Source organism: Melanaphis sacchari, unplaced genomic scaffold (assembly GCF_002803265.2).
Source record: "Melanaphis sacchari strain LSU unplaced genomic scaffold, SCAv2.0 Contig23_pilon_pilon, whole genome shotgun sequence".
NCBI lineage: Eukaryota > Metazoa > Arthropoda > Insecta > Hemiptera > Aphididae > Melanaphis > Melanaphis sacchari.
Window position 1 is genome coordinate 29080 of NW_020271114.1, and position 23763 is coordinate 52842.

Below are 23763 nucleotides of genomic sequence, written 5' to 3' on the forward strand. Positions count from 1 at the left end.
TACGTCATAAACACATCCCTTTACTCTATCAATTTAATATATATGGTTGGTAGGTAGAACCAAAACATTAACAACTATGAAACGGTTCATAGTAATGTTTGAGTTACTCGGCAAGAAATATATTTATGATATACTTCGTGTACGTCGTAGGTATTAACCAGCCAATAATATACCTATATTTTAGTTACTTTAGTGTCTGCTATTTAATGATCATCTACTGCACGATCAAGTAGGACTATTAAACAATCAGTGCTGCGTTTTGTTTTCGTTCGAATAACCCAATCACCCCGTCGTGAGAACTAGTGTAATTCCGTATGCAGTGCAGTCGGCTTTCACTTTCCTTAGCATTTTTTGAGTTCGTGAGCAAAACGTAACAGGTTTTTAATGTCGAGATTATGCAATCGTAGATAATATGCTGGTCTAGGCCGGGTCGGAGATCATGTGGTACTCTCTTAACCGTCGCGGTGATATGGCTTCTAAGCCCTAAGACTCGCGAGACGCAGTGATTCGCTGAAACGCAAACAGGACGGCCGTTTATATGGTATAAACATGGAGTTTGTATCTGTATGCCTAGTGTTGATGGTTGCAGTTCTACATGGAGGTAAGACAACTTGTACACTGTTAATATACGTTCGTATTTTTGTTGCTATGATATTACTATTAAAATGATATTCTACCAAAAATAAAATTGTAAACCATGACATTTCAAACAATAAAATATGTTTATAATTATTATTATACGGCGGAAGGAGTGAAAATAATGACTATAAAAGGCAATAATAGCTATTTGGCTTTCTTATTGATAAAATGTTCGAATAAATTGACGTTTAATATCAGATAGTCTTGTAAACTGTTGTTGTTTTATTTTTTAATCGAAAATTTGGGTATAGTTTTATTTAGTAATCACGAATTGGTACTATTTTATAATAACATTCGATTGCAGGGATTATGACGTAGCTGATTTTCATAGTTTACATTTAAAAAAATACAATTACCTATTACACTTTTGTTTAAATAAACTCTATCTATACATTAAATTTATCTAGAGTAAAGGTAGAAAATTTGAAAATGAATACTATTAAATTTTAAAAGTAAAATTATTTTATCAATGGTTTCATTATTTATAAAAAAATCGATGACATACTTTAAGTTCATTTTTTTTTTTAAACTAATTAAATGATTTTAAATAATTAAATCTTAATGATTATTTTGTTAGATGCTTAGTAAAAATCGTAATTTTTGACATCACTTATTAATAATAATAAAATAAATTTCAGTAAACTCTTATTTAATTGTGTCTTGAATTATTTTTTTAAATTTATTTGATATTCTTGCATTAAAATAATATTTATTTGATTATTAATTGTAGTGTTTGATAGAGATTTCATAAGTCGTGAGTAATTTTTCGAAATTATGTTAATAATGATTGAAAATTTAACATTTTTAAGTAATTACAGTTCTATTTATATTAAAATTTCCAACAGTATGTATTCTGTTAAAAATTTTAAAAAAATTTTACTTTCCATGAACATAACTATATAATAAATTATGAAAACTAAAGTTTCTATTTATGATCTAACAGAAATACAATTTTATTTTAACAAAAATTCAATTTTTAACTATGTTTGGATTGAATATTTTGGTAGCGCATTTTTTGTAAGAATTTTATAAATAATTAGTTTTGAAATTAAACTTTGAATCACTGTGTTATTTCCTTAGTGATTAAGTATAAAATTCAACCTTTTTTTTTTACTTCCAATTATAATATATAGATATTGAATAATAATCAGTTTACGAGAGTATAATATATAATAACTAATTATTTAATATGCATTTATATTTATATATAAAATATCATAGCATTATTATTTAATGATACTTGGAAGTTTTAATATTATTTTATTGATTTTTATCAAATGTTTCTACTTAAAAAAATAAGATATAAGTATTTTCAAAAATTAATTTTATAGAAAGTACCCTTAATTTTCCTGAAGTCTAGCAAATCCACAAGCATGTGTAATAGAAATGATTTTCACAGAAATATCACATTGAAAAATATTTTTAGTAGGTATCTACCACAATAATGACACGATTTATTGAGTACCTGCTAGCCAATACTAATTACCCCATCGTAATAATATTTCATAATTATTTTTTGGGCAAATTAGTAAGTCCGTAGTAGTTTTTATTGTTGAAATAACAAAATAATATTTTATTGATTGTAGATATCTTGTATATTATTCAACTTTTGAAAGTTGTTCTTGTTGTTTATACATATATTTTGCTAGTAAAAAGATTACGAAATAAGCGTAAAAACGCACACGATAAATTAACTAATAAAAAACTAAAAAAAAAAAAAATAGTTAAAATATTAATGCGTAGATTATTCACAATAAAGGGTGGGAGAAACCTTCAAGAAAACTTTTCACTGTAATGTATAATTTATACGTTTCTAAAATGCTTACGTCAGAGATTAAATAATGTTATACGCGTGCGCGGGTATGTGTCTGCAATGTGGAGTACAGAGTATGTATATTATTGTCTAAACCACATCACCGCAGTTGTATGTACGTTTTAATACTTATGCATTGTTAAAAACAAATGATTCGATCCGAATACCTAACATATTGCACAAACTCGGTCGCCGATGAAATCGAATGACTTTGTACGGCGCACACGCGCGTCTTCTAATATAAGGACGCTCCAACACTACAACCAACGTTGTAAACATTAAAAAGTTCATTTTTACACAAGGTGAGAGCTGTGGCGTCTATAATAATAAATAGGTACTGTTGGGGCTCGAATAACAGGTCAAGTGATACTTGAGGTGTACAGCGACCGTCGTATAAACACCGACAACGGTGTAAACAACGCACATTCTATTACCATGTGAGATCGGATGAGGGAAATACGGAACGGGTGGGTAGGTATAAAATTAGTTTGCTTTGTCTTTTGGTCGTTTCTGAAGGTAGTATCATTCGGTGAAAAACGATGTATTTTCACACGTAGAAGAGGTCGAGAGGCAACCATGTGTTTTCTATTTAGTATTTATCCTGTCTGACTGTGAACGAGATCGACAAAATGTATATTATAAAAATAGTATTTAATCAAAAACTGGGTCAGGTTAGGTTGCGCGACACGACTATATTACACGCAAATACCCAATAATCTGCAGTGTGTCATTGTCATGTGATTAGTTTCGTGTAACAAATGCAAAGGAAAAAAAAATCAGACAGTAGAGGATAGAGTGTGAACGCATGTACAGAAAAAAAAAACTGGTTTTAAAAATTATTACGGTTAATTGAACCCGTCCAACTATTACAAAACCACATTAACTAACTATGATCGACATTCACATAACAATTAAAACGTAATTTCGTTTTCCTAGTAAATAAAACCAACAATCGTATATAAATACAATTTTAATAAAATATTATTATTATTATTAATATTATTTTTAGAAATAAAATATGAGACATAATTTATAAAAAATCAGGAGAAGTCAATCTGATGTATTGTAGTAGGTGTCGAATATACCTCGTTACTGAGTAGGTAATGAATATATGATTGAATACGAAAAACGATACTGTACGGACACAGTCTGTGGCTTATATTTCTATGGATATTTTGAAATTTAAAATAATATTTATTTTGCTTTTATTAAGTTATTTTTTTATAAGTAAATATAAGTTGAACTTATTGTTGCTAAGAACAAATTTTATTATGTTTATTTTAATAAGATTATACGTAGGTAATAGCAAACATTTTTAAGTTTAAGCTTCAACATCACTTATTTATTTTACATTACATTATATTATTAATTATTATAATATCATATCATATAATTATTGACACGCTCTAAAAGATGTTAGTAACATTAAAAAAAAAAAAAAAAAAAACACAAAGGAAGTATTTAAAAATGTTATTATATATATAAAAAATAACATTTATAGGAAACAAATTGAAAATTGTAAATATATAAAATTAGCTCTTAATAAACTAAACATGTTTCGATCATAAATGTTGAGTATGGTTTCTAGTAGAACATTATATTTAGTTGGTATTTACTATTTTGTGGGTTCGACAATGAAAAATTTTCTGTAATTTTTTAATCGATAAAAGCTAATAAAATAAGTAGGTAAATGGGAATATTAACTTCGAGAATAGTTGATATTTATATTTTGTTGTAATTAAAAAAAAAAATAACCGTAAATACTTGACTTAAAATATTGTCATTGATTATATAAACATATTATTATTTTTAAAATTATTATTTTTTAGAGATGGTATAGTTTTCAAAATATTTGATTCTTATTTAGCTATTTAATGGATATATTTTGAAACATTAGGTTTTTTATTTATACTTAAGCTAAATGCTTAACCAAAATTTCTATAAATTTAATAGAAGGTTTTTCATAAGTTGTACTTAAATAGATTTTAAAATATTAAAAGTATGCTAAAATTTCGTTAGCATTTGAAGCTCAAATTTTAATAAAAAAAAACATCAACACCACGAAATGTACAAATTATTTTAAAATTTTATAAAATATATATAATTTTCAGTTTTGATATTTAAGACTTTAAATTAAATACTTATTCAGTGATAGTGGAAATTCGACACATTTTATGTAACCAAACGAGTTCCCACTTTTTTTTATCAATAATATTTATTAATCGGTATTAATATAATTAAATATGTTTATTTAGGTGTGTTATCAGTATCAACAGAAAATAATAACAATGAAAAAGAAGTTGCATTAGAAACTTTATCAAGTGTTTCTAAAAGACAAACAAATTTCCGAAATAATAATTTCAACCAACCACAAGTAAAATATTTTAAATACAAAGCAATAGCCAATTAACTAATTTATTTAAATTTTTCTTTAGATTCCACAAGAATATTTTGAATATACTCAACAAGCAAATTATGATAGCAATTTAGCACCGGAACAATCACAATTTGAACAACAAAATATACAACAGCAAATTTTTGTACAAGGGTAAAAATATTTATTTTATTAAATAAAATTGTCAATACTATAGAAAATATTTTTAGATTACCATCTGATGTATTTCCCCCAACTACTACGACGACAATATCTCCATTCACTGCTGAACAAATTCGATTGCAAGGAGAGTATTCGAGGAGGACACTAGTTGAACAGCAAACAGCGCTAATTAAATCTCGACAGAAGATTTTAGCCCAACCACCTCCAACTCAGTTTCAAATTCAACCTTCACCAATCTCCGAACAACAGGTGCGACAGCCACTGCAATTTATAGATCAAAATGGGCAAGTACGTCAACAAAACTTAGGGCTACTACAACAAAATTTTGCTCCTCAACAACAAGATTTAGTGTCGCAACAACAATCCGTTGTGCCTGTTCCAAGTGATGAACCGTTTTCATATGCACAAGTCCAATTTGGTCCAGTGACTAAGCAAGCGGAAACAGTTGTTAGTCGATCAAAAGGTCAAAGATCTGTCTCGAGACCCAGAATAAACTATGCAGTAGAACCTGCTACTCAACAAACAGTAGATTACCCAGCAATAGCTGCAGTAAATCCTGTACAGTTTAATAGCCGTCTACTTCAAAACGTAGTTTATATCCAGCCTAATGGTCAGATGAATAAACCGATTGAAGATACCGAGCAAGTAGTACAGATTCCGCGAAAGAATAACCATTATCAGACGATATCAGACGTAACTTCCAATCCCGCGACCAGCGCCACGTCCATCACGTCGTCAACTACTACTGTGGATCCAGTTGAAGAAGAGCAAGTTATATTAATTCCTCGGCCCAAGAAACCCAATCAAAGGCCCAGGAATGAAAGCAGAAAATTGAGTAGAGTACAACAACAGGCAGTGAGAACTGAAAAACCTCAGCAGCAACAAAACCAACAACAACAACAACAACAACAACAACAACAACAGTCATTCGAAGTGGAACCGGATAATTTTTTAACGTCGCTCTTATCTAGGTTTCAGCAGACACAACCAGAGACGACAGTCGCTACTTTGCCTAAGTCGAGAGGTGGTACCAGACCGAAAAGCGGAAACCGTTCTGGTACAACCAAGTATTTACCGGACAGAAATCAGTTGCAGCTATTGCAATTTCCACATGAGCTCAAGGCGTTGAGCAGCGCTGAACTTAAAGCGTTGGAAGATTCGAGCGCGCAGATTACTGCTGCAAACGACAAGTCTGTTGGTCAGAAACAACTGTTTAGAAATACTCCGGTTACCAGTACTGTACAACCTTCTCCATCACCGTCCTCCGTACAACTCAACGAACGATTTATCCTCGGAAACAGACCAGTTCCCACGCCCGTCGAACTCAACGAACAACAGCGTCAGTTTCTTGCAGCTCAAGGTATCCGTCACTTGTACCGAGTGGATTACGACGAATCTGGAAATGAGTTGCCACTGACTTATGTATTAGCACTGGATAATCGGCCTAAACTAGCAGAGCTAAAACAGAAACTCTAAACCTACTCATAAAATATAAATGCTTCAAAAAGTGCCTATTTATGTATTAAGAGTGTTGTAAGTTATCATTATTATTTTTTTTTTTTTTGTAAATAATAGTATATATTTAAAAAAAGTAAAACGTTTTTCGTTAATATTATTATTTTGTATTTTTTTGAATCATTACTCTTAACATTTGTAAAATTTTGATTTCTTTGAAATATAATAACTTATAACTATTTTAAGAGAGTATACCTATTTTTTTAAAAAAATATGATTTAAATACGACATTAAAGCATGAAATATATTTTCACAACAAAACATTTTAAGTATTTTAAAGTTAATTTTTTAGGAGCTCACGTATTTTTTTTTTTTAGGTATCTAGTTTTAAGTTGTATTATAAAATATTATTGATTTTTAAACGTATATTTTATTTTAATAACTACTTCAATTACTGGTAGCATAATAAAAATTTGTCTTTTGAAGTAAACCTTACCAATCATCCTATTCAAAACATATTTGAATAATAAATTATTCAAATATTTTTTAATATTAATTTGTTAAAATAACTTAAAAATCAAAAATTTTCATGAAAACATTGTTTTAAATTTTTTTTATTTTCCAATACCAAATAAATAGTTAAACTAAATTAGATTTTCAATTTAATATTTCGTTTGATATTTTTAAACCAAAATTTATAATAGATTTTATATTATGCATATAAATAGTATTAGTACTATGCTTAACTAAAATGAACTAAAAATAAACGATTATAGAAAAAAAAATGGTACCTAATTAATTTGTTGAACCACGAATCATAATATTAATATTTATTAGTAGCATTTTTCATGTTGAATTTGAATTTTAATTAAAGCATTTACTACTTTAAAATATTTTTAGTGAACTACATATACATTTTAATAAATAATTTATGAAAATAAGAAATAGTTGTCTTTCTTAAAAGTTATGCAAAAAATTAATTTTTTATTAAAATATTAGTTAAATAACTAGTATCCGAGTTAAAAAAAATAAATATTTTTCCACGCTCATTAGAATAAAACATTTTAAGTTGTGATAGAGTAATGCGAATCTTCAAAACTTTTTTTTTATGCATTTTAAGGACAGTGGCGTATCCATGTGGTGGTTAGGGAGGGGCAGACCCCCACTATGAAACTGAGATGGAAAATTAACTTTTATATGAAACACGATTTTTTCTTTAATATTTTTATATTTTTAGAATTTTGACTTGGAAATTATAATGAAATTTTCAAAAAGTTTCAACATTTATGTTATATTTTTACGATAAAAATAAATATCCGATATCATGAAGTTAAGTGTGGTAAGTTTAAATTTGCTGAACCTCCCCTCCATAAAAGGTTCTTGGCTACGTCACTGTTTTAAGATATAATAAATTGAAGATTGGCTGAGAAATAAATTAACTATTGTAATTTGTAGGAGTAAAATAAAACAACATATTGAGTTGATTCTAATTAATTTTAATAGCATAAAATTACAGCAAATATTACGAGTATATTGATTATTATTGATATAACTAATAATATCTACTTGATTTTATGCATGTTTAAGTTGTTGTAAAAATTCTCTGAACGCACAATAAAATTGAACTATATTGTATTTAATGTGTAAAAAAATTAAACTTATTAAATATTACCACAACCACAGTGTTTTAGTTATTGTTTATTAACAATTTTAAGAAGTAGAAAATAAGAATAAACAGGATGTATAATAATTGTATTACTAAGTTGTTGTTTCTGGAATGTGTAATATTGTATTAAATTATGTTGACTTATAAAAACACTTGATTTATTTATTTTTAGTATTTAAAATAATACAATTAATAAAAATATAAGTTTTTTAATATTTTACACTCTGAAATATTATTAAAGTTAACGAATAAAGAATATAATTAAAACGACTCCTGAAGGTTAGATAACAAAGTATACAAGAAAACATAGGTTGTAATTAGTTAAAGGAGCAAACAATGAAAACACATTATAATTATCTACATAATATGTATAGAATACACAATAATTAAAATTGTAAATTGTGGTAAAATTAAAATATTATAATTTATTATGGCTTGTAAACTATAGTTTTTTTAAAGTATTGTACATATTATACGATCTTCTTTATCGTACAAGCTTTCATATTATAGCTTCATTGTGTCTTTTATTGAGAAAAGTAATAGGAAGATTGTCATCATTGTTGCGAAGATAAAATATATTTTTTACCGCTGTACCTGTTTTATGTTACTTTAGAGTCGTATAAAAAAATATTTTAAGGTTGAAATTACAATTTTAAAATAATGAAATATTTATAGTGAGTATAAAAATAAATTAATGTAAAGGATTTTATGTAAAAATACATTTTTACTTAAATTAATCGATAATAACACTGTTAAATATAGTTTGATGGGTAATAGTATAAAAACATACAAAAAAATGTTAAAATATACGTAATTAAAGTAATCAAGTTGGCTTTATTAATTATTAGTTTAATAAAATGTATCTCATTTTTAGATAAGTATGGAAATAAAATTATTTGGACGTATAAAAAGTAATTTTTATTCTATTATTTTAGATTCTGAGCGGAGCATCAATTAATGCATTCATTTTGCAATGATATGTTTTATATTTGGATTGCTAATTTTTTTTTATATATTTCTGTTTACACGATATAATAGAAAAAATGATTAGATTTGAAATGATAAAAATAAAGTTTTTAAAATTAAATAAGTTATGTCATAACATGATGGAAATATTTGTTTTTAAGCTAAAATAGATAATTAAACTTTGGTTTTAAATAGCAATAACTATTCTTTATATTTTTGAGAGGTGTCCCTTTGCCTTTTAAATTTCATGCTTTTGGTTTTTTTTTTGTGTGTAATTTTTATTTTTTTACATACCTAAGTTGTTTGATAACAATACAATTTATGATAAAGTAATGAAAGCATATTTACTACGAAGTGATTTATGTCAAGATGTTATTATTAAATAATAATATGCATAATTATATACAAATTCCTCTTATACATGATTAATGATATTATGTTATTGTAATTAACTAGCTACCTGCAGGTAGCATGCAGGAGCATCAATTTTTATACATGGTTAGCTTATATTGTATTAATCTCTCATATTGCCATAACGTCCATATTATTGAATCATCAGTATACGCTAAAATGATATACAGATTGAATCATTTTAATTTAACACATTCAAATGTAATTTTAATGTGAAATTGTCATATTTCCATGACAATATGATGTGTATAATATGTTTTAGTATTAGAATATAAATATTATGATAAAATTATTTTTAACCATTAAAGAAATTAACTCTCATTTATTGTTTTATTTATATTTCCGATTTATTTTTCAATGATAATGATGTTGAGAAAATTGTATTTATTATATATGTAAATATTTTGAAGTGACGTCAATATATTTAACGGCCGATCAAAAAGTCTTGTCAAATGGATTATATACAATATTATGTTTACACACATTTTATAAATTCCATTATTTTCTGTTTACATAGTACATATTTGTATATGTTTTATTTTCTATAATTCTGTAACAGACAATACAATCCTGAAAACGATGGTTATCAATTTTGAAACTTGAAATGGCGATATTCAACTCCTTGTTATATTGTATTTGTTTCAAATACTAAATTAGATTATAATTTTACTTAATTTAATTCAATAAATTATTTGAATTATTATTTAAAAATACAACGTTCATTTTAAATTGGAGTATTGTGTTTACGTTTATAATATCAAAGTATCTTTAACAATTAGTTCAATAAATTTATATGAAATAGGCAAGCATAAATCTATTACTCGGACAAAATTAATATTTTTATTTTTTCCTCGCAATTATTATTGAAATTAAGTTTTCAGCTTAAAGTTAAATGCCAGCAGAGACATTGTTATTGAATCATATAAAAACATTTTTACTAAATTAAATAAATTTCGGTAAAAAATACATTTATAATGTTAGATATGTCATTAGACATTATTTTTAACGGTTTAATAATTTGTTTTTGTCATCAAAATAAGTGAATTTATTACGTTACATAAGAAAACATGTTGTCTCGAACGTTCTAATTGAAAATTATTAATATGCAAGCATTCATATATAATAAGAGTCTGTACGTATTGTTTTTGTTTAAGGTAGGAGTAATTTTTTTTATATTTTTAGAAATGGCATATATTTTGTTATGTATAAATTAATAATTATATTATTTCAAGAAATCGTGCATTGAAAGTTTATAGTAACGTTGCTCATTGAATAAGTAATTAATCACGTAAAATCATATTTGAGTGTCCATTAACGATGTTAGCGCAGTGTGATCTACAAGTTTCTCCTTAAAACCGGACTAGTGTAAAAAATAACGCTATAGGACCGATATTTGGATCACGAACTGTAATGATGAGCGGTGGTTTGCATAACAAAAGAAGTTTTTATTTTATATGGTTTTCCTAAATATTGTATCAATGTGATTTCTATAAAAAGTGACTTGCACAGTGAGTTCAGTTTCAGAGAAGCTCCTACAGCTATTCGGTCAAGAACAATAAGGATTGCATGCATATGGTTTTTGATTTAACATAATGATTTTTCTCAAAATAAGTGAGTTACATATATTTTTATTATTATTGTTAATGATTTACGTAAAGAATGTGGAATTTTTTTAATTTCTAAAATTAGCATAAGGAAATTGGTTGTACGTTTGTATATTTAATTTGTTTGCTTATAATTGTTTTTTTGAATAATGAAATTTGTGATGGTTGTTATAAAAGTTTCATTTACTTCTATTTGTAGCGGTTAAATATTTAACACAAATAGTATAGCCCATATGATAATCTTATTATTCAATTTTTAATAGAAAATTAAAATTTTAATATACTTATATTCAACATACTCAATTAGGTATTTTTAAAAAGCTAAATTATTTATCGTTAACTTATTTTTCAAATTTTAAATAAGAAAACATCAATATAATATATAACATATTATGTAACATAGTTTTAAAATGGCATTATTTTTTAAAACGTTTACTAAAATTGAAAGTCTATTAATACTTTTTATCCTACTTAAAATAATTTTTTTCAATACATTATTTTAAATTACAAAATTACACAAAAATAATAAAGTAATTGTTTATTTATATACATATTTTTAAAATAGAATTAATAACTTTTAAACAGATACATTGTTGTTTTTAGTTTGTTTGATTTTTATTATTTTAAATTAAATTGAAGAGGATTTTTCATCTTGGATCCATCTTTATAATATTCAATCTCTATAAGATTTTTGATGCATTTTATTTTTGGTTACTACTTTTTTTCTGATAAAGTCACTAATTTTACGTAATGTTTAGTAAAGATTTTATTTTAAAACTACAAATCTTGAAATGTTTATCTTCTCATTCAACATTTAAAGTTTTTTTTTATACTTGTTTTTATGTATGGTTCCGATTCTTCGACTTTTTTTATGTCAGAAACAGATAATAAGCTTAGGTTTTCTAATAATAATTTTTCTTCTAGTTTCTTTTTCTCTAGTTTGAAAATTTTTTTATATTTATGCACATATGATTGTTTTATCTTTTCATATTTTGTGCTATGATTTTTTTCCATGTCATCTAGTTTTTTTTCAAATATCAGACGATAAGACAAAATTAATCGTCGATAATATTCTTTAAAATCTGCTAAATTTTGTTCTTTGTAATACTCGAATTCTTGTTTTATGAATATTTCTCTCGATTTTAATGATTTTTCAATACTTGTAAACATCTTTTTCTTAGCGTCGATTTTAAATTGTTTTTGTTTTTGTTCACATTTATTGTTTAATTCCTTCTTAATAGTTGATATAGCTTCCTAAAAACATTTCTAAATATAGTTAACATAGGTTAAATATAGTAATAATTTATTATAAATTATATTATAATTATTAATAAGTTTTTCATTTTTTTTGAAATAATAAAATTTTAGAAAATAAATTAGGATATAATTTTTATATGGCACTAGGAGACTAGTACGCTAGATTCAATTTTTTATTTTCAATTATAATTATTATAAGATACAATAGTTGTACAAAATATAAATAATAAATTATAATATGATGTGATATGATCTACTTATATTAATAATAATCTATTATACTACGATATTTATATTTCTACACGTCGCTATATAATTTTTGGACTATTAAGTAATATAACAAACTATAGTATAGTTAATACCTATTGAGTGCCAGATGTTAGGTAGTTAACACTGACTACCGATCATTGATCACAACTGAACAGTTGACCAAACGATAATCTTATTAATTAAAATATTATTCTACTGCTTGTGAAAACAAAGGTAATGGGTGATTTTTATTTTTGTTTAAGTAGTAGATAATATTATAACACCTTACGTATTAAGTATATTATTAAATTGATCATTAATTAGAATTCGAATTGTTATTTTTTTGCTTTTGTATTAATAGGATTGTTTAAAGCAAATTATAATTGTCTAGTAAATTTATTATATGTACTAAATAATAAATTTTCATAAAATACATCTGTTATTATTATTATTATCAATGTACAAACACTAATATTAAGTATATGATATTATACGTGCTTTGACATACCCCTTTTCAATAAATGTTATCGATAGTATTTACATTATATTATATCAATTAATTTTTCGAAATTAAATTAAAGTAATAATTTTGAATACAGACGACAAAGTTCTGAAACAATATTTTTCGATTATACCTACGAGGTTTATTAAAATTGCTATGTCTGTAAGTTAAACTGTTATTAATTAATAAACCTAAAATAACTATGAAATATACCTATTTATTTATGAATACATGCAATACCTACGAAAAATTGAAAATATCTATAAAATTATATTGTATTTTAGGTACTTTATCTTGATATATATTTTTATTTATCATACCATAATATAATATTAAAATATTTGTTTTGATTTGTATTTAGATAATTTTTTATTTAATATTTTTATTTTATCTTGATACTTTTTAAGTTATTTTTATCATATTATCATCCATTATATAACGTTATAAAATATAGAATTTATATTTATATATATATATATATAATAAAAAAATATAAGTAAAAGTTATATTATAATAAGTAGACACATTGCGATAAAGTGAAGAAAGTGTTCAATAACATTACTTGAAAGTTTAAAACGCATTATTTGTTTTAATTTTAAAAATCTACTTATTTTAATTTATTGATAATACTAAGAATTTATAATCAATCAATTAATATATTATACTAATTATTAGATAATAATCTTGTTAATAAATAATAATTAATAAATAATAATTGATCATTGGTTTAAACTAAATTTGTATGAAATTAATATTTTAAAGTCAAAACTAGTTAAATTTAAACTAACTTAAATTCATATTTTAATTTTTTATTTAAACGAATTTAGAAGTGTGGATAATTTTAATGTCTCCATTTATATTAGATAAGATGTTGAAATGATGAAATATTCTAACACATTAAAAAAAATCTAGTAATATTATATGTGTGTACAATATACAGCACACATTTAGTAATAAACATATATTTAAAATCAAAAAATATTATTTTAAAATCGAAATTGTATTATTATTGCAAGATTATAATTAGAAATTTGTGAAGACAGGGAATAATTTTATCGTTTAATAAAATATTGCGTAATATACAATATTTTAAATAATTATTAACGTTTTGGGAAAATATTTCTTTTTTATTATTACAATATGAATTGTATTTTAATAAATAAATAAATATTATTAATTTTTTATAACGCATCACTGATTAAATCTAAAGAATTATCAAATACAAACTCCAAGCTTACGCTTCTGAGATATCAATATCTTAGAGTTAAAAGCACTATCAATGGGTATGTGTGATGTGGTAGTGAGATTTAAACTATGCCAATATTATTTATTGTACATGTTATTATTTAGTATAATAATATGTACTAACTAAAAATTGAATACCTACATTATAAAGCATTATTATAATTATTTTTTTTCGGCAGGAAGTATGAATGAAAATATTTAAAAAAAAAGCAAAAGTAATTTTTATATAAATAAAACCAAACTATAATATAATTTTTATTATTTAAATTTAAACGATCAATTTATTATATTCTATACAAATTGTACTATTTTAAACTAGATTCTAAACGAGCAATAAATGCATTAGTTTAAAAAATGGTGTTTATTTTTTTTAACTAATTTTTTTTTTTTAATAATAAACTTTAAAATAAATGTGGTTTTTAGAAGCAAATTTTATCTAAAAATTTAACTTTGACAGTTTAAAGTAAAAATTATCAATTAGAATAAAACTGGAAACACTTACATACACAAAATAAGAAATAGCTTGTTTTAACTTATAGCTATATAAAAAAGATTTATTCTCTAGTTAATTTAGTATTAATTGTGCTTCTAGTTATACCTATAGGTGTACGCTACACTTTTTTTTGAAATCGCTTTTATTCAATAATTTATAGTAAAGATTTGTTACTATATATATATATTATTATAATCCGGGGTTACCCGGTGATCAAAGTTTATTAAAGGATTGTCTTATTTCTTAAGTCTTAGTGAATAATGAAAAAATTCTTTTACTTAATAAAGTTGTGAATATATTTTGATATTGTAAATGGTAAAAAAAAAATATAAAATTTTATAAATATTTATTTATTATTATTATTTTATTAATATAAAATTCGATATTGGAATGAAAATGAGTTGAATAATACTTAATTATGTTGGTAATATATTGTGTAGATATACAATTGTAATGTTAAATTATTCGGGCCTATGAATTAAAAAATATCTACCCATATTGTTATTTATTGAAATGTTTGATGGTATAATTAAGTCAAATCATGAGAATGTTTGTTTTTAAAAAACACAATAATTGTGATTAATGAATAAATAATAATATTCTAAAAAAGAAAGTTCAAAAATAATATTTCTATACCTTTTATATTATTATTGTCAGTCTATAATATATTATTTAGATACCTATAAGTATTAAAGTTATCACTATAAATAATAAATATATGAATACACACACACACACACATATATTTATGTTTATTATTCTGTTGAAACTAGTTATATTATCAAAGCAACTTTCAATATGAAATAAACATTTGTGTCGAAATAACATGCATAAACTAATAGATTAAAAATAAAATATGTTACACCTTATATAATAAACGAGTAGTTAAAGTAAAATGTTATTACTCAATGCACAGCAAACAACAATTTTAATTTTCTTAAATAATTTTTCAAAAAATTTAAGAATTTATCGCAAACTTGAAAATAAATATTTTATCATTTAAAATATTTTTCAACGTTTTTTAAATCGAACATTAATTTACAAATTATTCCAATCATAAACAAGTATTTATCAATAATATTAATAGTATTATAGTCTTGTGTCATACTCCAATAGACTGAATATATACCTACATCATAATATAGAATTGAAGATATATTTTTTAGGAAATATTTATGTCCACACTTACGTTAAACTTATTCATGTGATATTTGGTAACCTCTAACAATTTGTCATTGTATTCAGCTCGTATAAACGCTGAATCTTTCTCGAGTTGGTAATTTATTTTTTTCATTATAACCTCTGTTTTCTGTTTAAATATTTGGTTAAATTCTTGTTGTTTGGGTTCAAAATACTTTTCTTTCAGTTCTGAACCCATTTCTAAAAACTTGATTTCGTTACAGTTTTATCTTATTTAACATCTATCACATACTTGACAAAACCACCTAAAATATATTTGTACATATTCGCCTGAATCTGTTGTGTGTGTTTGACAGGACCGAGTTTATTTTCAATTGCTATCCCAACTTTTTTTTTTTCTTTGATTTGTTTTTTCAACTTTGACTGAATTGGTTTATCTTTAAAATAATATCATGATATCGTCAAAATGTGTAATGTATCAAATTAACTAAATATTTTGAAAATAAGATTAAAATGCATCAGCAATTTTTCTTAGTTAAGTGGATAGATAATTAAATTTTGATAAACTAGATATATAGAATATTCAATTAGTAATTTAATTCAATTTATTTAATTTATTTTAAATTTAAAAAAATTTTTAGTGATGAAAAATCATTGTTCAATGTTTATAAGAACAATGTTTTACATACATTTTTTGTACATAATATAGACAATTATAAAATATTGACAAAAAGTGGTAACTTTTATGCTCATAATTTAACATACAATAATTAATATTATATTATAAACTAAGTAGTAGTAAGTACCATTAATTTGAGTGCATAAAATAAATCCATTTTTTTTCTTTTGAATATTACTCATTTTAAAAATGTAGTGTGTTATCTTAGGACATTAAACTTAATAATTTTAAATCAAACGTTAATAAACTGTATAAATATAACCAAGCAACTATTATAATGTATTAAACCTTAAAAGTAAATAATAAAAATTTACTTTTTTGAAATCGCATACTAATAATAAATATTTATGATAATTATAAATTTTAAATTTTGAATAACTTATTAACTATACAACTGAATACAAATTATGTATAACTTTTATATTATAGATATTTATAGCTTATTTTATTATTTACAAATTCATTAGATTTATATTCTGTAAATGTATGTAATTATTATTTATTAATATTATATATATTATTGGTAGGTATTATGTTGTAGTAGTTGTGATTTTTAAAACAACAATTTTCCAGTATTTTTGTGATCATATAAATACACGTAAACACGTTATAGGAACATAGTTTTCTTGTATTTATAAACTAAATGTCTACTCAGCCCCATATTTGAATTGAGAAATTCTCAATTTGAGACAACAATATATTTATTTTTAATTTAATTGCATTTACAATATTTATATTATACTATCATAATTCTATGACAGCGACATAATACATAATATCAAATAATTTACTTAACTTAAACTTCTGATTAAAAGGAACTCTATAAGTAAAAACAGGTATTAGGTAGGTTATAGGTAATATTCATTTTGACAGCAATCAATATTAATTACTCATGTGCATATTTTAAGAATTTCGTCGTGTGTTAATAACAATATTATAGTCTGTGTTCTAGCGATTATCAGTGCCATGGTTATCACATTGGCGACAGCGTGGTCCGGTCAGTTTCCACAGTTTTACAATACGTTTTCTTCGCCGACACGTTCATCAATAGCATTTCGGCCATTTTTTCAAGAACCGATGCTGTCACAACGTTATTTTGTGCATCAACCTCAGTTTCGACAACCGCTGGAACTATACCAACCACTGACTCCACCGCCGACTGTGATGCGGCAAAATTTGCTACCTCCACGCGTTTTACCCACTTCATTGACGCCACAGGAAGTGACAACAACCGGCGTTCATCATCACGTATTCCATTATTATTTTTATTTGCCGGCTAAAGGCGAAACATCAACGACCGGCCGGAGAGGTGACAATGGTGGTCAAGTAGCACGGCAGCCATGCGGCGATTGGCATCCTATCGCGACTACCGAATGTCCTCCAGTATACCTTCCACCACTACCCTCACCAACACCTCCAGTAATTCAAACTCCAACACCAACCACACCAGTGCCTCCGCCGTCGCAAAGTCCTTGTAATGACGACACTGTAGTTGTGGACAACGTGGAATATTATCCTTTAGGTAGAACGCCAATAGTAGTAACGCCAGTAAACGGCATCCGAAATGGATCAGAAAACAAAAATCGAGATAGCTTCGAACAAAATCACGTACCTAGAATCCAGCCTAACTTCATTTTGGCTAACTATTTGCTGCCACCGGATAAATGAACAATGTCAGAATCGGAATATCACAAAATTATACGACATACGTACATAATAATAATCATTATTTTTATACATAATATCATTTTAAGCTGATTATTATTACTATTGTCTTGTGTAACAGTTATTTCCGTTAGATTTAAACTTAGAATTTTATTTATTCAAAATTGATATTATAGTTACTGCGACCGAACGAAGAACACCTTAATCACTATACGACTATTAACTATTATTATTATTTATTATCATCGATGTCGTTAATAATGCGTTAAGCGTTGTTTGTTGAATTTATAAATACATTATATTTATAATATTGGGTATTTTTTATTTATGAATCAATGATGATAGTTACTATTTAGTACTTCGTTTTTAGTTCTTAATCTTGAATCTATAATATTATACTTGGTATATTAAAATACTATGGGTTCTAAGTTCTATAAAATATTATTAGAATAATATAAAATAACAAATAAAAATTATTTTTTTTAAGAGAAATTCATATTATGCACAGGTATCTGTTAGAAATGATTTTATTTTAAGTGCTATGTAAATACTTTTTTTTCGTAAATGTATAAAATAACTTAATTACTTTTTCTTAATATTATAAAATGATTATCATATAATATAATAGTTATTGGTTTACTATTGAATAATTACTGATATTTCCTTGATTCAATAATGATTAACATATCAAAATAATTTAAATGTTAAGCCCTGTAGTTTGATAATAATTAAATTGGTCTTAATAATTGAAAAAATATATAATAAGTTCGGTATTATTGTTCGTATATTGAACATTTTTCACATATTTTTAAATAAATATATTGTAGATCAAATATTACACTTACTTAATACTTTTTTTAAATAAAATACATAGTCACATTAAGTATCAAATAAGAATAGCCTAAAAGTATACAAATAAATAATAATAAAAAAAAGAAGTGTGGCGCGGTGGTTGGCCTCAGTCATTAATGTGTTCTGAGGTCAATCTTCGGCCGGCATCGCTATCTCTCGGATGGGTGACCACCCGAGTTCTTAGTGACGAATCCATGGCGCACACACATACACACATGTGTTCCAACTGTACTAACCAAAGTTTAAAAACAAACCTTACACAAAAAACTTACTGTTCCTATCCATAGCTAATGGCTTTAGTTGCCGAATTTAAATTTAATAAGATCAATAAAATAAATAAATAAATAAATAAAAAATGTGTAGCTACTTATTACTTTTTATCATTTTTAATAAGAAATTATTTTTTCCACTCACCATCTATATAATTATATTTGTAGTATAATAAAAATTAATAGGTACTTTTAGAATACTGTTGTATATTATGTGCAAGTTGGAACTTACGTTATAAAATTTGGTACAAAAATGCAATTTTTTCGTTGTATCTTATAAAAACAATATATATCTACATACTGATAATTGATAAGTAATAATTTTTAGTCATTATTTGCTACAAAAATTTAGAATGTAGCTATTCTTTTTTTTGTATTAATAATAAAAAAAAGGTCTTGTTTATTATTATATTTCATTTAAGCTATTTTTTTTTTTTTTACTTTTTATAAGTGTTGAAATTTATGATTTATACTTATATAAAAAAATATTGTTTTTTTTACGTAATATAGATTATTATAGTCAATTTATAAATATGTAATTTTATTGTGTTTTGTAATCCAGAGGGCGTTGATACACGTAGTCACGAATTTGTACGATAATTAAATCACTAACAAAACGTCATCATGTATAGTTAAATGACCTTAAGAGTCACAAAAACTGGTGTTGAATCATTGTATATTTTTTGGCCAACTACCAAAATAACAAGATGAAAGTGAAATAATTCAAAGGAAAGTGACACAATTAAGTATGGTGAAATAAACAATAATAATCGTGTATAAATATCAAACACAAGTAATGTTAAATAATATAGCATAATTTACCTGTTGTTAATCAAAAAAATGTATAACATAATAATTATAATTTTAAAAATGTTAATCAGCTAAGATTTAAATACATCTTTTTTATTAACAATTTATCAATCAGTAATAAATAATAACAGTATCGAGTACTTTTAAGTATATACTCACTAGCCACAAGATATAAAAAAAGAGTCTCGTATAATATTATTATAATATATAATAAAAATATTATTTATTGTGCAACTTGTTTTATAGAGAGAATTAAAATATATTTTTATGACATTTGTCGGTGCAGTGAAAACAATTAAATAGTTTTATGCACTATTTTTTTATAGGTTAGGAATTTAATTCAAATTTTTATTTAGAAAAGGTAAAATATTCAAAAACATTAATACAAATTAAGACATGAGTATTTTACAAAGTGTTAAACTTAATTTTAGGTACTCCAAAAATCTAATATTTTAATTATGCATATTTTATTCATAGATGTAGTAACTGATTATATAATATATAATTATTTAAATAATATAGATTAATATAAACAATATTAAATTAAAAAGCATTTACTAACTTTTTTTATTTAAATTTAATTTTTACTTCAAATAATTAAATAATTTTCCTACCAAATTATTAAAAATAAGTAATTAGAAATTATAGACATTGTAATAAATACTCAATTTATTTATTATTACAGTAATTAAAATGTTACAGAAAAGTTAAATATTTGTAAAAATTTAATCAGTTATTGAATTTTATGTAATCGTGTACCTATAATGTGTAATCATTATTTATATTACGATATAATCGTATTTTTGAAGTGGTTTCTAACACTTTTTACAGTATTTATCGATTTAAATATTCTATTTTGCGATTTACGCAGAACTTTACTCGAACAAAATTGAAAGTTGAAATACGCATAGAAAATTATATTTAGAAATGTACCAACTTTAACTTATAAACGATTTTGTCAAACTCGTTTGTGGTTTTTCCTAACTTTAATCTTTAAACTACTTATTAATAAATGTTAATCTTTTATGCAAATATGCAGTATTGAATTACTTGATTATTATACTATTTAAACGATAAATAATTAAAATACACAGCATAATTAATTCATTAAACGTATACCATAATATTATTGTTTATTTAACTGTCCAAATTTAAATTAAATCTTCATTTATCACCCATTGGGCGTTTTAATAGCTGTGTATAGACTTTATAATATACGGTAATTTACTTTCACTGTACAAGTGAAATAATTCTCAAAATAAAACTTTTCGGAAGTGAATAACATATAATTTTAATTTAAATCAACATTATTTATTTTTTTTTTTTTGTTAAAATATTAGAGGATAATGTACTTACATTACATATTTGAAATATATAAATAGTAAATACATATGTACATTAATATTGATTATGTCTTTATCGTTATCAGTTAACATTTTTATTTTATATATACGATATTATGGTTATATGGATTACATCACATCGCCTTTCTACCATTATTATTATTATATACGTGATTCAAATACGAACAAATATTTTTTCAAACCCAAATTGAAAAAATACCTAATTTATTTGTCTTCTTTTTGATTTAAGTCAATATTAATACTTAATACTATTAACTGTATACGTTATTTTTTACTTAGATTTATTTCATTCAATTTAGACTAAATAAGTATTTTATTAATACCTTGTAATTATCATCTCTACTTATATTATTAATTGAAAGTCTTGTTACGTATTTTATTGACTCTGAAAATATTATTTTTCTTTTATATTTAGAGGTTTTGGATCATATTCTTTTAATGGAAGTAATTTTTATTTTAAAATAGGTGTTAGTAAATGGAGTACATTAAACCGTTATAATAAATAATATAATTTTTATAAACGTATTAAAAGTTGAGCAATTAGATTCAAATATTTCATAGTGAGAACTAAATATACACCTTACATAATAAAAATATAGGTTGGTAGGTATACTGTTTTTCTTTCGTTATTATCAGTGGCGAGATACGTTTATTAATGGCTAATAATCAATACACGTTAATTTTCGATAAAATATTAACTTTAGAGTAAAACTAATAATTACCATACTCAATATTTTGAAAGTGTTAAAAACTTTTGTTAAATCAATGATGAAAATCTTGCATATTTTACATAATAAAAAAATAACTTAAATATTAACATACATTTTTAACAAATATTAGCAATTTTATTTTATTCAAGACAAAATTACTATGTTTTAGCAGTAGTAGGTATATGATAAATTATTATAAACGGTATATAGCTATAAATTGTTACATGATTGTAATTAATATTTAATAACACTGACGTATGCGATTTTTTTTTTTTTTTTTTTTGTTAAGAATTTATTAGCATTTAAGTAACTCCTAGAAGCTATATTTATTATAGAATAAATTACATCAGTATATATTTATGTATGTATATATGTGTTATAAGATTAAGACATTTTTAACTAGATTTCGAAAAAAAAAATAAAAATAAAATATTCTAGTACACTTAGTGTTAATTAAAATTATAGACTTAAACCTATGATAATAATAGAACATTATAGAAAAGTTTTTAATATAACACGCAATATATGATATAATGTACAACAACAACATTTAGACAGAGGACCAACATTCATTAATGTACTTGATGAATAATTAGTTTTCTTTTATTAGATTATAATACTATTCTATGATATTTTTAAAATAAATAGCTAATAATTAATTACAAATATAATATTTGTAAAAACTACTTGCACAAGACTTTTAAAGTCGTAACTAAAATGTAAATATACTAATCAGGTACATGAAGTTGGCACTAAATATGTTCTACTAATATAATATATTATTATACATTTTCAATAAAATACGAAATACTTTATGAGAAATGAAAAAAATAAATTAATAATACAATTATTTGGATATTCATGAAAATCTTTGGATCAAAATATTTTTTTACGATTGATTTCGAAGTACAAAAAAGCAATATACTCAATGTTTATATTTCATTAAGAAATAATAAAAATGTATATATTAATTAATTAATTAATTTATTTATTTGTCTTAACAAATAATACTCTCAATAAATAAAATTATTAAAGCCCCAGCAAAAAGATAGGTAATTTCGACCTGTCCGTATTAGATCCTTTTTTACTGTGGATGTGAATAGTACTATTTCTTCTCGATACCTTGATACCGAACAATGATCTTAGTTTAAACTCAAATATAATTGCATACGTACTCGTATAAACATACTACACAACAGTATCGCAGATCGCGATAACAAGGCACTTGATTATGCAACAAGGCCGAACATATACTATTATAGTTCTATGTGCTCCTATATCGTCGATGACGATAACGTCAATTGCACATATTTACGATTAATTATGTATTATGTTTGTTTTTACCTATAAATATTAATATCAAATATCTATATTTACTAGTATTTGTATAGAATTTTTTTTTTTTTCCTATTGTATC

At 24.1% G+C, this 23763-nt stretch overlaps 2 protein-coding genes across 3 annotated transcripts; both read left to right on the forward strand.

Annotated features, from left to right (window-relative positions):
- The first annotated feature begins 390 nt into the window (after window positions 1-390).
- LOC112594592 (putative mediator of RNA polymerase II transcription subunit 26) lies at window positions 391-6557 on the forward strand. Its single transcript, XM_025339459.1, has 4 exons — window positions 391-601; window positions 4708-4826; window positions 4888-5000; window positions 5057-6557. Exons 1-4 carry the CDS (start codon window positions 550-552, stop codon window positions 6483-6485), a joined length of 1713 nt encoding a protein of 570 aa, XP_025195244.1. The 5' UTR covers window positions 391-549; the 3' UTR covers window positions 6486-6557.
- A 4390-nt stretch (window positions 6558-10947) lies between these two features.
- LOC112594704 lies at window positions 10948-18633 on the forward strand. 2 transcript variants are annotated; one of them, XM_025339654.1, is made up of 2 exons: window positions 10948-11118; window positions 17617-18633. In XM_025339654.1, exons 1-2 carry the CDS (start codon window positions 11100-11102, stop codon window positions 18342-18344), a joined length of 747 nt encoding a protein of 248 aa, XP_025195439.1. In that variant the 5' UTR covers window positions 10948-11099; the 3' UTR covers window positions 18345-18633. The 2 variants fall into 2 exon arrangements, with proteins under 2 accessions (XP_025195439.1, XP_025195440.1); XM_025339655.1 differs by having other exon boundaries at window positions 17629-18633.
- The last annotated feature ends 5130 nt before the right edge of the window (window positions 18634-23763 follow it).

Bases quoted from the DNA above. Each gene is read 5' to 3' on its own strand.
- LOC112594592 (XM_025339459.1), top strand. From the start codon at position 550: ATGGAGTTTGTATCTGTATGCCTAGTGTTGATGGTTGCAGTTCTACAT. The intron at 602-4,707 runs GTAAGACAACTT...ATGTTTATTTAG, and splicing joins GGTTGCAGTTCTACATGGAG to GTGTGTTATCAGTATCAACA. The intron at 4,827-4,887 runs GTAAAATATTTT...ATTTTTCTTTAG, and splicing joins ATAATTTCAACCAACCACAA to ATTCCACAAGAATATTTTGA.